This window comes from Rana temporaria, chromosome 7, assembly GCF_905171775.1.
Source record: "Rana temporaria chromosome 7, aRanTem1.1, whole genome shotgun sequence".
Lineage (NCBI taxonomy): Eukaryota > Metazoa > Chordata > Amphibia > Anura > Ranidae > Rana > Rana temporaria.
The window spans coordinates 196,901,857-196,917,192 of NC_053495.1; the positions used below are offsets into that span (position 1 = coordinate 196,901,857).

Consider the following 15,336-nt stretch of genomic DNA (forward strand, 5'->3'; position numbering starts at 1 on the left):
GCGGGAACGACGCCCATACTTAACATAGGATACGCCGCACATACCCCTCATATAGCAGGGGTAACTTTACGACGGAAAAAGCCGAACGCAAACAACGTAAAAAAAAAGCGCCGGGCGGTCGTTTGTTTCTGAAACGGCGTAAATCCTAATTTGCATATTCCTTGCGTAAAACATACGGAAGCGCCACCTAGCAGCCAGCGTAAATATGCAGCCTAAGATCCGACGGTGTAAGACACTTACACCTGTCGGATCTTAGGGATATCTATGCGTAACTGATTCTATGAATCAGTCGCATAGATACGACCGAGCGCAATCAGAGATACGACGGCGTATCAGGAGATACGCCGTCGTATCTCTTTCTGAATCTGGCCCAAAATGTTTATCTGTAGCCTGTTTCAATGTACAAATGTTCAGTTCCCATTGGTTGTTCCTTGTCCCCCTCCCCTCTTTGACAAGGCTAAGGGGAGTGTCCCTAACTGTGTGTAAAAACTGTATGTCTTGGATTTAATAAACAGTTTATGCTCTGCATGTTTAACCCTCAACACTTGTGTGGATTGTGTCGTGATTGAGGGGTAAAGGGCTGGTTATGGCGAATCTACAGGCTGCGGGTGCGTTTGGAGGACAGGAGACACAGGTCTGGCAAACGTGCCCACCTGGGGTATTCGAGACCTGTCACATACGTGATGTCTTTATTCAACATGGTTCTAGGTTAAAGAGGGCCTGTGCCACCGAGATTGCCCGGCTGCTCTCTACAATCGCTTTACTCGAGAACACTCATAAGCGGAATTTAGGCCCCTTCCGTTTAGGTGATTCTCTCGAATGCTAGACGGGAATTACTACAACTTCTTGACTCTCATTCCCTTATTGCGTGGGATAAAGGCCGCTATTATCTTTATTCCCTCTCCAATAAATGTGTCCAACATCTAGCAAGAGTTCTTCACCCACGTCCTCCCCGCCGCCCTATCCAACTTATACAAGACTCAACCAAAAAGAAGGTGTATAATACCCAGGGCATCTCGAAAGCCATTACCGATATTATTCTCACTTATACAACTTTCCTATGCCACATGGCCCTGGGCCTGCTACATCCCAGTCCTCAGACATGCTATCTTATAAAACGGAAACTGCGTTGCCCACTATTGACCCAGAGGAGGGTCAATAGTGTCAAATCCCTGTCAGATACGGAATTCTTGGGTGCCATCAAAGGTCTGAAAGCGGGCAAGTACCCTGAACCAGATTGCTTTTCTCTTTGGTTTTACAAGCTTTTTGCACCACTACTCACCCCCCCCCCCTGTTAGCTAAGGCCTAAGGGCCAGATTCACGTAGCCCGGGCGCAGCATAACGTAACCGATTTAGGTTACACCGCCGCAAATTTTCTGTATAAGTGCCCGATCCACAAAGCACTTACCTGGAAATTTGCGGCGGTGTATCCTAAATCCGTCCGGCGCAAGGCGGGCCAATTCAAATGGGGCGGGTACCATTTAAATTAGGCGCGCTCCCGCGCCGGACGTACTGCGCATGCTCCCGACGCAAATTTCCCGACGTGCTTTGCGCGAAATTACGACGCGCCAACGTTTTGTGAATCGCGACGTGAAAAAAAGACTTGCGCCGGGAAAAAAAATTATTTTAAAAAAATTCAAAAGCGACGCGGGAAAGACGGGTATACTTTTACATGGTGTACTCATTTTACACTTTGTAAAAGGTGCCCTATCTTTGCGACGGCAAACTAACACTTGCGGCGACGTAACGACGGAAAAAAGTTTCGTGGATCGCCGTAACTGCTAATTTGCATACCCGACGCTGGTTTACGACGCAAACTCCCCCCAGCGGCGGCCGCGGTATTGCATCCTAAGATCCGACAGTGTAAGTCCATTACACCTGTCGGATCTTCTGCCTATCTATGCGTAACTGATTCTATGAATCAGTCGCATAGATAGAAACAGGGATACGACGGCGTATCAGCAGATACGCCGTCGTATCCCTTTTGTGAATCTGGCCCTTAAATTCTATTGACGATTCCAACCCACCTTCCAGAGATCTTCTCTCTGCTAATATATCTATTATCCCCAAACCCAGCAAAGATTCTTCCAAATGTAGCAGCTACTGTATAGGCCCCTATCCCTCCTTAATATAGATGTAAAACATATTGGCTAACCGCCTTTCCCCCGCTTTTATCATCAATTATACATAAGGATCGAGTTGGTTTTGTCCCTGGATCTGAGGCCAGAGACAACACTACAAAAACCATTCACCATATCTCATACATACAGTACAGAAATATGACCTGAAAGCATGCTTACTTTCTTTTGAAGCCAGAAAAGGTTTTGACCGAGTGAATTGGCAATTCTTACGCATGTCCTTGGAACAGCTCGGACTCGGCACTCCTTTCGTAACCAAGGTTAGGCCCCTGTGGGCCAAATCCTCAAATATCCTGCCTAACTTATCTTTTCCCATTTAAGTTACACTGCCTTAAAATTTCTACCTAAGTGCCCGATCCACAAAGCACTTACCTAGAAATTTCAGGCCGTGTAACTTAAATTCTCCCGGCGCAAGGGGGCGATGACAATTTAAATGAGGCGCGCTCCCGCGCCGGCCGTACTGCGCATGCTCGTGACGTCATTTTCCCGACGGGCTGCGCGCGAAATTACGTTACGTCGGGCTTTGTGGATTGCGACGGGACAATAAAGTTGCGTCGGGTAAAAAAAAAGTTACGCGCCGAAGAAAAAAATTCAAAATTTTAAAAAAATCGCGGTGATCGAAAAAAAGATCTGTTTTTACAAGGTGTTACTAGTTTACACTTTGTAAAAGCAGAACTAATTTTACGTATGCAAACGTAAACTTACGCAGAAAACACAAAGCTGAAAAGCTTTGTGGATCTCCGTAAGTCCTCATTTGCATACGCAAAGCGTAATTTCAACGCAAAATGCCCCCAGCGGCGGATGCAGTACGGCATCCTAAGATCTGACAGTGTAAGTGTCTTACAGATGTCGGATCTTCTGCCTATCTTTGGAAAACTGCTTCTGAGGATCAGTTCCAAAGATAGGCACAGGGATACGCAGGCTGAACAGCAGACCCGCCTGCGTATCTCCTTTTAAGGATTTGGCCCCTGTATTCTCAGCCTTCAGAATCCGTGTTAGTTATTGTTTCATCATCTAAACCTCTTAAATATTTCAAATGGCACAAGGCAAGGTTGTCCCCTATCCCTATTACTTTTCGTCATCATGATGGAACACCTAGCTCATGCTATTCGGGAAAACGTTTTGATTGTCGGTATTCTGACCCCATCCTACATCACAAACTCTACCTATATGCTGACAACTTGCTAGTGTATGTACAACAGCCCCACATCTCCCCACCGTCCCTACTACATTAATTTCACCGGTTTGGGGAATTTAGTAATATTAAACTGAATGGCCCGGATTCAGAACGGAGATACGACAACGTATCTCCGGATACGCCGTCGTAACTCAGAGTTGTGTTGTTGTATCTATGCGACTGATTCATAGAATCAGTTACGCATAGATTTCCCTGAGATCCGACCGGCGTAAGTGTCTTACACCGTCGTATCTTAGGCTGCATATTTACGCCGGCCGCTAGGTGGTGCTTCCGTATATTTACGCAATGAATATGCTAATTAGGCAGAAACGTACGTCCGCCCGGCGCATTTTTTTAAGTCGTTTACGTTCGGCTTTTTCCGGCGTCGTTCCCGCATCGAGTTTTGAAAATTTTACGTCGTTTGCGTAAGTCGTTCGCGAATAGGGCTGTACGTAAGTTACGTTCACGTCTAAAGCAATGACGATTTGCGGCGTAATTTTGAGCATGCGCACTGGGATTCTTTCACGAACGGCGCATGCGCCGTTCATAAAAAACGTAAAATATGCGGGGTCACCATTCATTTGAATAAAACACACCCACATCATCCCCATTTGAATTAGGCGGGCTTACGCCGGACCACAGACATTACCCCGCCGTAACTTAGGGCGCAAGTTCTTTCTGAATACGGAACTTGCGCCCTATTTTCCGGCGGCGTAACATATCTGAGATACGTTACGCTCGCAAAAAGATACACCAATGTATCTGAATCCGGGCCAGTATATCCAAAACGGAGGCCCTCAACATATGATTAACAGCTGCCACTATTTCCTAGTTGCATTCTAACTTCTCATTCCAATGGTCCTCTGAAGGTATCTCTTACGTAGGCGTCACTATTCCGTCTAATCTTTCGGACTTATACGAGCTAAATTATCCTCCATTACTTGCTCGTATCCAGAAAGATTTAGATACATGGGGCTCCTCTTCCTTGCCTTGGTTTGAGCGCATTAACACCTTGAAAATGGAAATGCTGAGGATTGAAATGATATCTGGGCGATAACTAAATCTTCCTCTCAAAATATTCTAGCGCTCAAAACTAACTACAAAGTCCTAATGAGATGGTACTTGGTCCCAGCGAGGTTCTCTAAATTTGTACCAGGCTACCCCTCTGTGTGCTTCCAGGCTTGTGGCCAAGAGGGCACACATGCACACATTTGGTGGACATGCCCTGTTGTGCAACAATATCTTCCAAATGGCCTCTACCCTGACCAATACCACCTTGGAACTCGACCCATCTCTGACATTGCCAAACCATAACACTCAGGTTTTTACTAGAGCCCAGTTTCGCCTTATACTCCAGGTCACGACCGCAGCCAAACAAACCATAGCTCGAGGCTGGAAATCCCCCAAACTCTGCACTGTTGAAATCAAAAGTAGACTCACCCAGGCCATGATCCATGGCAAAATTGAGGCCTCTATTCAGAACAGAGGGCCAGATTCACAAAAGGGATACGACGGCGTATCTGCTGATACGCCGTCGTATCTCTGTTTCTATCTATGCGACTGATTCATAGAATCAGTTACGCATAGATAGGCAGAAGATCCGACAGGTGTAATAGTTTTACACTGTCGGATCTTAGGATGCAGTACCGCGGCTGCCGCTGGGGGGAGTTTGCGTCGTAAACCAGCGTCGGGTATGCAAATAAGCAGTTACGGCGATCCACAAAACTTTTTCCCGTCGTTACGTCGCCACAAGTGTTAGTTTGCCGTCGCAAAGATAGGGCACCTTTTACAAAGTGTAAAATTACTACACCATGTAAAAGTATACCCGTCTTTCCCGCGTTGCTTTTGATTTTTTTTTTTATTCTTTTTTTTTTTCCGGCGCAAGTCTTTTTTTCACGTCGCGACTCACAAAACGTTGGCGCGTCGTAATTTCGCGCAAAGCACGTCGGGAAATTTGCGTCGGGAGCATGCGCAGTACGGAGCGCGCCTAATTTAAATGGTACCCGCCCCATTTGAATTGGCCCGCCTTGCACCAGACGGATTTAGGATACACCGCCGCAAATTTCCAGGTAAGTGCTTTGTGGATCGGGCACTTAACCCGAAAATTTGCGGCGGTGTAACCTAAATCGGTTACGTTACGCTGCGCCCGGGCTACGTGAATCTGGCCCAGAGTCCCTAAACACCTAAAAGTCTGGCAACCCTGGGTGGATCATTTCTTATCCCCGAACTTTGATAAATCCTTTCTTGAACCCTGAGTCTTGGGTTCCAGGTCGGCCTGGAGCCATCGGCTTCCAATGTGGTTTTCTCTGCTTTTCTTTACCTTTTTTCCTACCTGTTCTTTCTTCTCTTCTCTCTCTCGCTCTCCTTTCTATCTACCATGCATCACTGGTATACCAGGATAACACTCCAGGTTTGTCTCTAACTCAGCTGTGATCACACTCTCAATTAAAGTTTTGTCATGGTTCTAGCCACCATGTTTTTGTTTGCCTTAGCGTCCACTGCCTCTATCTTCGTAATTTATGTCGCACACTACTGTGCGTACACTGGCCCAGATTCTCGTAGATGGGCGCAAAAATGTGCGGGCGTAACGTATCTCATTTACGTTACGCCGCCGCAAGTTTTTCAGGCAAGTGCTTTATTCACAAAGCACTTGCCTGTAAAGTTGCGGCGGCGTAGCGTAAATCACCCGGCGGAATTCAAATTTGGCGGGTTGGGGGCGTGTTTCATTTAAATGAAGCTCGTCCCCGCGCCGAACGAACTGCGCCGTCCCTAAAATATCCCAGCGTGCATTGCTCTAAATGACGTCGCAAGGACGTCATTGGTTTTGACGTGGATGTAAATTACGTCCAGCACCATTCACGGACGACTTATGCAAACGACGCAATTTTAAAAATTTGCGACGCGGGAAAGACGACCATACTTAACATTGGCTGCGCCTCATATAGCAGGGGCAACTTTACGCCGGGAAAAGCCTAACGTAAAACGTCGTAACTTCACTGCGTCGGCCGCGCGTACGTTCGGGAATTCGCGTATCTAGCTAATTAGCATACTCGACGTGGAAATCGACGGAAGCGCCACCTAGCGGGGAAAAAAAAATTGGTTAAACAGAGTACAAAGGTCTGATGGACCGTTTTCATCGGTCAAACACGATCGTGTGTGGGCCACATAGGTTATTTATCCATAGGTTAAAAAAAGGCAATCTTGTTTTAAATTTAACCGATGGAGAACGGGGAGAGGTGAGTGTAAACACAGCTTCCCCGTTCTTCACAGTGGCAGCTTCATTGATCGTGTGTTCCCTAATATAGGGAAATTGGGGGATATTTATTATAGCAAAAAGTAAAAGATATAGCATTTTTTTCAAAATTGTCGCTCTATTTTTGTTAATAGCGCAAAAAATAAAAACCGCAGAGGTGATCAAATGCCACCAAAAGAAAGCTCTATTTGTTGGAAAAAAAGGACGCCAATTTTGTTTGGGAGCCACAACGCACGACTGCGCAATTGTCAGTTAAAGCGACGCAGTGCCGAATCGCAAAAACTGGCCAGGTCCTTTACCTGCATAAAGGTCCGGGTCTTAAGTGGTTAAAACAAACGCTAAAAAAAGGCTAATGCAGAAAAGCGCTAAAAAACGCTATTGCAAAAACATTAAAAAAACTTTTAAAAACTCACTGCAAAGCTACTGGCGTTTTTATAACGTTATCCTACATACTTTTTCTAATAGGTGTCCCTCGTTCCCATCTCAAAAAGTTGTGAGGTATGTCAAAGCATATCTAAGGGTCACCATACATGTTACAGTCTCTGTACAATCAATTTTAGAAGGCCAGGCCTTTGTCCAACATTTGTTGCTTACAAATCTGTATTTTTTGCTAGAAAATTACGTAGAACCCTCAAACATTTTTTTTTTTGCAGAGACAGTAGAGAATAAAATGCCAGTCATTGCAATATTTTATGACACGTGGTATTTGCGCAGCGATCTTTCAAACGCAAATGAATTTAGAAAAAATACACATTCGTGAATAAAAAAAAAAAATAAAACAGTAAAGTCAGCCCAGTTTTTTTGTATAATGTGAAAGATGATGTTACGCCGAGTAAATAGATACCTAACATGTCACGCTTTAAAAATGTGCACGCTCGTGGAATGGCGACAAACTACAATACTTAAAGCGGAGTTCCACCCAAAAGTGGAATTTCCGCTTAAAGCGGATGTGCCAGTATAAAAAAATATTAAAAGCCAGCAGCTACAAATACTGCAGCTGCTGACTTTTAATATTAGGACACTTACCTGTCCTGGAGTCCAGCGCTGTCAGCAGCAGGGGACGAGCGATCGCTCGTCACTCTGCTGCTCCCCCCGCCATCCTCAGTGAGGGAACCAGGAAGTGAAGCGCTCCGGCTTCACTACCCGGTTCCCTACGGCGCATGCGCGAGTCGCGCTGCGCCCGCCGATTGGCTCACACGCTGTGTGCTGGGAGCCGAGTGTTCCCAGCACACAACGGGCGACAGACGGGAAGTCAGGAAAACCCGTCTTTTTCCCGTAGCGTGTGGCCGGAAGTGGGTGCAAATACCTGTCTTTAGACAGATATCTGCACCCCCCTCCCCCCTGAAAGGTGTCAAATGTGACACCGGAGGGGGGGCGGGTTCCGATCAGCGGGACTCCACTTTAGGGTGGAGAACCGCTTTAATTGCTTTCTCCCCCCTCCGGTGTCATATTCTAAACCTTTCAGGGGGGAGGGGGGGACCTGTTATTGACAGGACCCCTTCTCCACTTCTGGGAAACTGGGCCCCCTCCTCCTTCCTCTGCCACCGGGCCAATCAGAAAGGATTTCCGATGGGAAAACTGTGAGGAGAGCTTTTGGCCGTGAACCCCGGCCGTGTGTATGCTCCTTGCAGTTTTTCCGACGTGAACACTGCCCAGAAACCGCTGATCAAAAAAAGAGAACCGCCGGGAAATCTGGCGGATTTTTGCCCAGCGGTTTGTGGCGGTTTTCCTATGGGAACAACTGCAATGAAGCATACACACGGCCAGGATTCCCGACCAAAGCTCCATTGCAGTTTTCCTGTCAGGAAAACTGGCTGTGTGTAGGGGAAAGACTGACCGAGCAGGTTCTCAGCTTTCCCCTTGGGTCAGAAATCCTGTATGTGTGTACGAGGCATAACAGGTTTTCTTCTAAGATTGTCCTGTATTTGGCTCCACCCATCTTCCCATCAATTCTGACCAGCTTCCCCGTCTCTGCTGCCACTACCATGTTTCACGGTGGGGATGGTGTGTTCAGGCTGATGTGCAGTGTTAGTTTTTTCTGCCACACATAGCGTTTTGCTTATAGGCCAAAAAGTAAAATTTTGGTCTCATCTGACCAGAGCACCTTCTTCCCCGTGTTTGCTGTGTCCCCTCCCCCACATGGCTTCTCACAAACTGCAAACTGGACTTCTTATGACTTTCTTTCCACAATGTCTTTCTTCTTGTCACTCTTCTATAAAGGGGAGATTTGTGGAGAGCACAACTAGTGCCGCGTACACACCATCACTTTATGTGATGAAAAAAAATGACGTTTTTAAAAACGTCACTTTAATTGACTGTGTGTGGGGGAAAACGTCGTTTTATGTCTTGTAAAAAACGACCAAAAAAAATTGAAGCATGCTTCAATTTTATGTGTCGTTTTTCAAAAGTGCACTTTTTACTTCACAGAAATTGACCGTGTGTAGCAAAAAACGTCGTTAAGACGTTTTTTCATCCACGCATGGCCATGCCCAGAAGCTACTTATGAAGCAAGCTTCAATGGAAAAACGTGGTGAACGTAACCTCACTTTGCAAGATCATTGTGAGAAAACGACGGTGTGTAGGCAACTTCGTCTTAGAAAATTGAAGTTTCAAAAACTTCATTTTTTACTTCACAGAAAGTGTCGTTTTTTTTCATCACATAAAGTGATGGTGTGTACGCGGCATAATAGTTGTCCTGTGGACAGATTCTCCCCCCTGAGCTGTGGATCTCTGCAGCTCCTCCAGAGTTACCATGGACCTCTTGGCTGCTTCTCTGATGATTGCTCTCCTTGCCCGGCTGGTCAGTTTAGGTGGACGGCCATGTCTTGGTAGGTTTGCAGTTGTGCCATACTCTTTCCATTTTCGGATGATGGATTGAACAGAAGCTCCGTGAGATGATCAAAGCTTGGCAGATTTTTTAATAACCTAACCCTGCTTTATACTTCTCCACAACTTTTTCCCTGACCTGTCTGGTGTGTTCCTTGGCCTTTATGATGCTGTTTGTTCACTAAGGTTCTCCAACAAACCTCTGAAGGCTTCACAGAACAGTTGCATTTATACTGAGATTGAGCCCTGGTTCACACTGGGTACGATTTGGAACGATTTGAGATGCGATTTGACATGTCAAATCGCATCTCAAATCGGCGGCAATTGTCGGCAATGGCACTGTCCTAATCAGTGCGACGCCGCATCTGCGATTTCAAAAAGTAGTTCCTGTACTACTTTTTGCGATTTCGGGCCGCGATTTACATTAAATTGCGGCCGAAATCGCGGCAAATCGCGGCCGCGAAATCGCGGTAAAATCGCGCATTTTACCGCGATTTTGAATTCGCAGCAGTGTGAACCTAGGCTAAATGACACACACAGGAGGACTCTATTTACTAATTAGGTGACTTCTGAAGCCAATTGGTTCCACTAGATTTTAGTGAGGGGTATCAGAGTAAAGGGGGCTGAATACAAATGCACACCACACTTTTCAGATATTTTGTTAAAAATTTTGATAACCATTTATCATTTTCCTTCCACTTCACAATTATGTGCCACTGTGGGCTAGATCCACAAAAAAATTATGCCGGCGTATCTATTGATACGCCGCGTAATTTCAAAATTCCCGCGTTGTATCTTTGTTTTGAATCCTCAAAACAAGATACGACGGCTTCTGGGTTAGATCCGACAGGTGTAAGTCTTCGTACGCCTTCGGATCTAAGATGCAATACTTTGGCGTCCGCTGGGTGGCGTTTTCCGCGTCGGGTATGCAAATTAGCGATTTACGACGATCCACGAACGTACGCGCGGCCGTCGCATTTTCTAACGTTGTCTGTAGTCGGGTTTTTCCGGCGTATAGTTAAAGCTGGTATTTTGCGGCGTATACATAGAATTGCCATGTTAAGTCTGGCCGTCGTTCCCGCGTCGAAATTTTTTTTTTTTTGCGTAAGTCGTCCGTGAATAGGGATGGACGTAACTCACGTCTAAGTTAAAAAAAGCGACGTCATTTAGCGCAATGCACGTCGGGAAATTTCGGGACAACGCATGCGAAGTTCATTCGGCGCTGGGACGCGCTTCATTTAAATGAAACCCGCCTCCAACCCGCCCAATTTGAAATCCGCTGTCAGAAATACACTACGCCGCCGTAACTTACGGCGCAAACTCGCTGAGGATTCGAAAATGTGCCAGGTAAAGTACGGCGGCGTAGTGTATCTCTGATACGCTGCGCCGATCTACATGTATGTGGATCTGGCCCTTTGTGTTGGCCTATCACATAAAATACATTTATTTTTTTTGGTTGTAACATGACAAAATGTGGAAAGTTCCAAGGGGTATGAATACTTTTTCGAGGCGCTGTAGGTTCTCTTTGCCCTTTTTGTCTTGGGTACTATGGGCCAGATTCACAGTGGAGATACGACGGCGTATCTGCTGATACGCCGTCGTATCTCTGTTTCTATCTATGCGACTGATTCATAGAATCAGTTACGCATAGATAGCCAGAAGATCCGACAGGTGTAATTGTTTTACACTGTCGGATCTTAGGATGCAGTACCGCGGCCACCGCTGGGTGGAGTTTGCGTCGTAAACCAGCGTCGGGTATGCAAATTAGGAGTTACGGCGATTCACGACGGATTTTCGCGTTCGCTATGTCGCCGCTAGTCTAGTTTCCCGTCGCAAAGTTAGTCGTCGTTTTAGGTGCCCTAACTTTAGTCAGCAAGCGCATTGCTGTCTAAAGTATGGCCGTCGTTCCCGCGTCGAAATTTAAAAATCAACGTCGTTTGCTTAAGCCGTCCGGGAATATGTAATTACGCTACACGCGTCACCGTTCGAAAAAATTACGTCACGGCGCGCAATGCACGACGGAGTTCGGAAACGGAGCATGCGCGGTAGGTCTGGCGCAGGAGCGCGCCTAATTTAATCGGCACACGCCCATTTCAATTCGCCCGCCTTGCGCCGTTGGCCGCCGGCGTAGGTTTTCATCGCATGTGCTTGGTGAATCAGGCACTTGCGATGAAAAATTGCGGCGGTGTAACGTATCTACGATACGTTACGCCGCCGCTCTTCTATGTGAATCTGGCCCTATAGGATTTGATCCCGCCACAGCACTATAGCTATCATATGTCTCAGTGACATTGAAAATGCCGCGCAGCACTCTATAAATACCGTCCTACATTGATTTTTTGTATTTATTTATAGTGAGAGCTTGGCTCGGATCTCCTCACCACGGTGCCTATGGAGAGACAAACACGCTCGCATTCCTCCCTAAATAAAGCGGCGGGGGGATCCCAGCCATATTGTGCTCTAGGATTAATCTTTAGCATTGAAGTGCAGCCCAGCGTGTAAACAGCTGAGTTCTGTGTACTCGGCAAATCTAGGAAATCAGCACACGCTTCTCCTGGCCGTACACCGTACGCCGTACACCGCCAAATCCGACGCAGGTACTCAAGGACAACGTACAACCTCCAAACAGTGCAACGCTGTGACGTCAGGAAACCCTCCATTCCAGCTCATTATAGAAAAATGGTACAAGCTTCTTAAGCCCCCTCGGTGTTCGCCTTCTCCCTCTGACAGGCCGCAGAGTCGCCTATCAGCCACAAGAAACATGGAGTCTAATTCCCAGCGACCAAGATGACTGAGGGAGCTCGTTCGTGCCGCCTTAACCGTTTCCTCACCGGGAATCATCCAAGAAAACGCCATTCCAAATCACTGGCACGCCAAATTTAGGGATGACTGCACGTTAAAAAAATAAATAAAAAATTGCTGTATTTAAATTTTATCTTCCTGTATTCCATCCATCGGGGTGACTGCTGGTCTGGGATACTGGAGGACATCTTCCTTCCAGGGGGCTGTGGAATGACAGCCATGAACCCAGAAGGATGCTGAAGTTTGTAGGATTAAAAAGACTGCAATCTACGGGATATCCTTTATTATCCTCACCCACTAAGTATATACAGTATATATAGATAGAGAAAAATAGAGAGTCAAATATTTAACCCATGGCGGCTATCATTTTTTTTTTTAACCAAACAGTCTCTGATAAAAAAAAGTAACAATATATATCTTTTTTTTTGTTTTTTGTTTTTAAATACAACTTTACAAAAAAAAAACACACACACACATTATATATATATGTTATTTTTTGTACAGGAAAAAACAAAAAAATAAAACAAACTATTTTTTGTACAGTAAAATATTTTTTATATATATATATATATTTTTATATATTTTTTGTACAGTAAAATATATTTATATATATATATATATATATATATATATATATATATATATATATTACTGTACAAAAAAATAACATTATATATATAAATATAGATATATATTTGTTTTGTTTTTTTCTGCACAAAAAAACTATATATATATATATATATATATATATATATATATATATATATATTATTTTTATTTATTTTTTACAGTGAAAATGTAAAATTATATATTTTTTTTTCCTGTACAATAAATATTTTATGTATATGGTATTTTTTTTGTATATGGAAAAAAACGGAAAAAAAATGATATATAATTTGTTTCTTTTTTTTTTCCTGTACAAAAAAAAACAATCATAAAATATATATATATATATTTATTTTATTCATTTATTATAATTGTTTTATTTTGTACAGGAAAAAAAAGAAACAAATTATATATCATTTTACATTTTTACTGTAAAAAAAATTTATAAAAAAAAATAATATATATATATATATATATATATATATATATATTTTTTTTTTTGTTTGTTTTTAAATATTTTATGTATATGGTATTTTTTTTGTATAGGGAAAAAAACGGGAAAAAAATGATATATAATTTGTTTCTTTTTTTCTGTACAAAAAAAACAATCTTAATAAATATAAATTATGTTATTTTTTTGCATGGATTAAAAAAAAAATGAAAAAAAAAATATATATATATATATATATATATATATATATATATATATATATATTTTTTTTTTTTTCATTTTTATTTTTTTATCCATAGAAAAAAATAACATGATCTCTCTCTGATATATATATATATGTTATTTTTTTGTACAGTAAATATATATATATATATATATATATATATATATATATATATATATATATATATATATATATATATATATATATATATATGTTTTTTCCTGTACAAAAACATAACATTATATATACATATATGTGTGTGTGTGTGTTAATTAATTATTATATATTTTTTTCTAAATAAACCATAAAATAAAGTAGTTTATATATAATACACTGATATATAACTACACAGTATATATACAATTCATTATGGAAGATGTGAAACCTAATATCTTTCTTTTTTTTACATGGTACCCACGCACAGGATCTTGTTTTGTTTGGTCAGCTCCTCAACAAGCACAGGCACTCCATATTGCATCACCGGATAAACTCTCCATAGAGGATACAACAACAACTTAGCAGATTGACATCCCGACGCTCTGCGTTTAGTCTGTTTCCGTCGATCTTTGCGTGTACAGAAACTGATCCATGCATCATAGTGTAAGGTGTCCAGATTTTTAAAATGAAATGTCCGAATTATTCACACGGTACAATCTGGACTTGTGTATTGGCATGGGTTTAAAAGGTATAGCAAGGTGCGAGGGGTTAATGGATATGAGAGGTCGCTGCCTTTTGACATGTCTATATAATAAATAATATAAATATCTATATATCTATATCTATATCTATATATATATATATATATATATCTATATATATATATATCTCTATCTATCTATATATATCTCTCTCTCTCTCTCTATATATATATATATCTCTATCTATCTATATATATCTCTCTCTCTCTCTCTATATATATATATATCTCTATCTATCTATATATCTCTCTCTCTCTCTCTCTCTATATATATATATATATATATATATTATTTTTTTCTATTAGGATTTGCACACAAACCAGCATAGATGGATGGATCCCAATGGTCCTCCATGGAAGCCAGCCCACTGATCTGCACCCTTCACTTGTATCTGCATCCTACATCTGCCCCCCTTTGCTACATTCCTGATAAACAACAATAAATAGCATAATGCATTTCCTATCCCCAAAGAGAACCCCCCTTACCTTGCTGAGCTGCTTCTTTCATTTTCTGAGCGGAGGTTTGTAGTCCCCTGTCTCCAGCGGATCTGCTGAGTGCTGAGTTTTGATTTGTCATTCACAGGCAGTCAAAGGTCACCATAAGGCTATGGCCATCTAGCTGGGCTACTGAAGGGGGACTATTGCGAGCGGCGGCGAGGACTTGCGCTGTGTGTGATGTGGTTGGACCGGGTAGAGGCGAGGAGAGGCTTAGCAAATTGTCAGCCAAACACCAAGCAAAACCTGGCATGGATTTGCCCGGGCCCTGCTGGATTTCCATGAAAAATGTGCTTCGGGGGGGAAAATCTCCGTTAAGTTGATCCCCCTTTTGTTTCCCAGGACAAAAAGCCACGGGACGCGCTTGTGAAAGCAGATTCAATACGCTGGCCGGCTGAGGAGAGAATGATGATTTGTCGTTTTTAATCTCCGGGAACGCAATGGACATAGTTACGTCGTTTAAGAGGATCTTCATCTCTTCATCATTTTTTTTTCTGAATAGAGTGGGGAAGGGTTATCCTATGCCAGGATTGTATTGCTATCTGGGTCCCTGCTGCAGAGATTTCCTCTCACTTCCTGTCTCTGTGTCACTTAGGGTTTTGCTGTGAGTTATACCGAAGAGGTAAGAAGTCCGTCCAGCGGCTGCCCCCCTAGGGTTGCCACCTGTC

General features: G+C 43.1%; 1 protein-coding gene across 1 annotated transcript in view; it reads right to left on the bottom strand.

The window, feature by feature from the left end:
• Positions 1-15,130, bottom strand: part of DNAJC6 (DnaJ heat shock protein family (Hsp40) member C6) — a 137,571-nt gene extending 122,441 nt beyond the window's left edge. Inside the window, exon 1 of the mRNA XM_040360763.1 lies at positions 14,660-15,130. Within this exon, the coding sequence (XP_040216697.1) occupies positions 14,660-14,750 (91 nt within the window). The 5' untranslated portion in view covers positions 14,751-15,130. The remainder of the gene's footprint in view (positions 1-14,659) is intronic.
• Between the last annotated feature and the right edge of the window lie 206 nt (positions 15,131-15,336).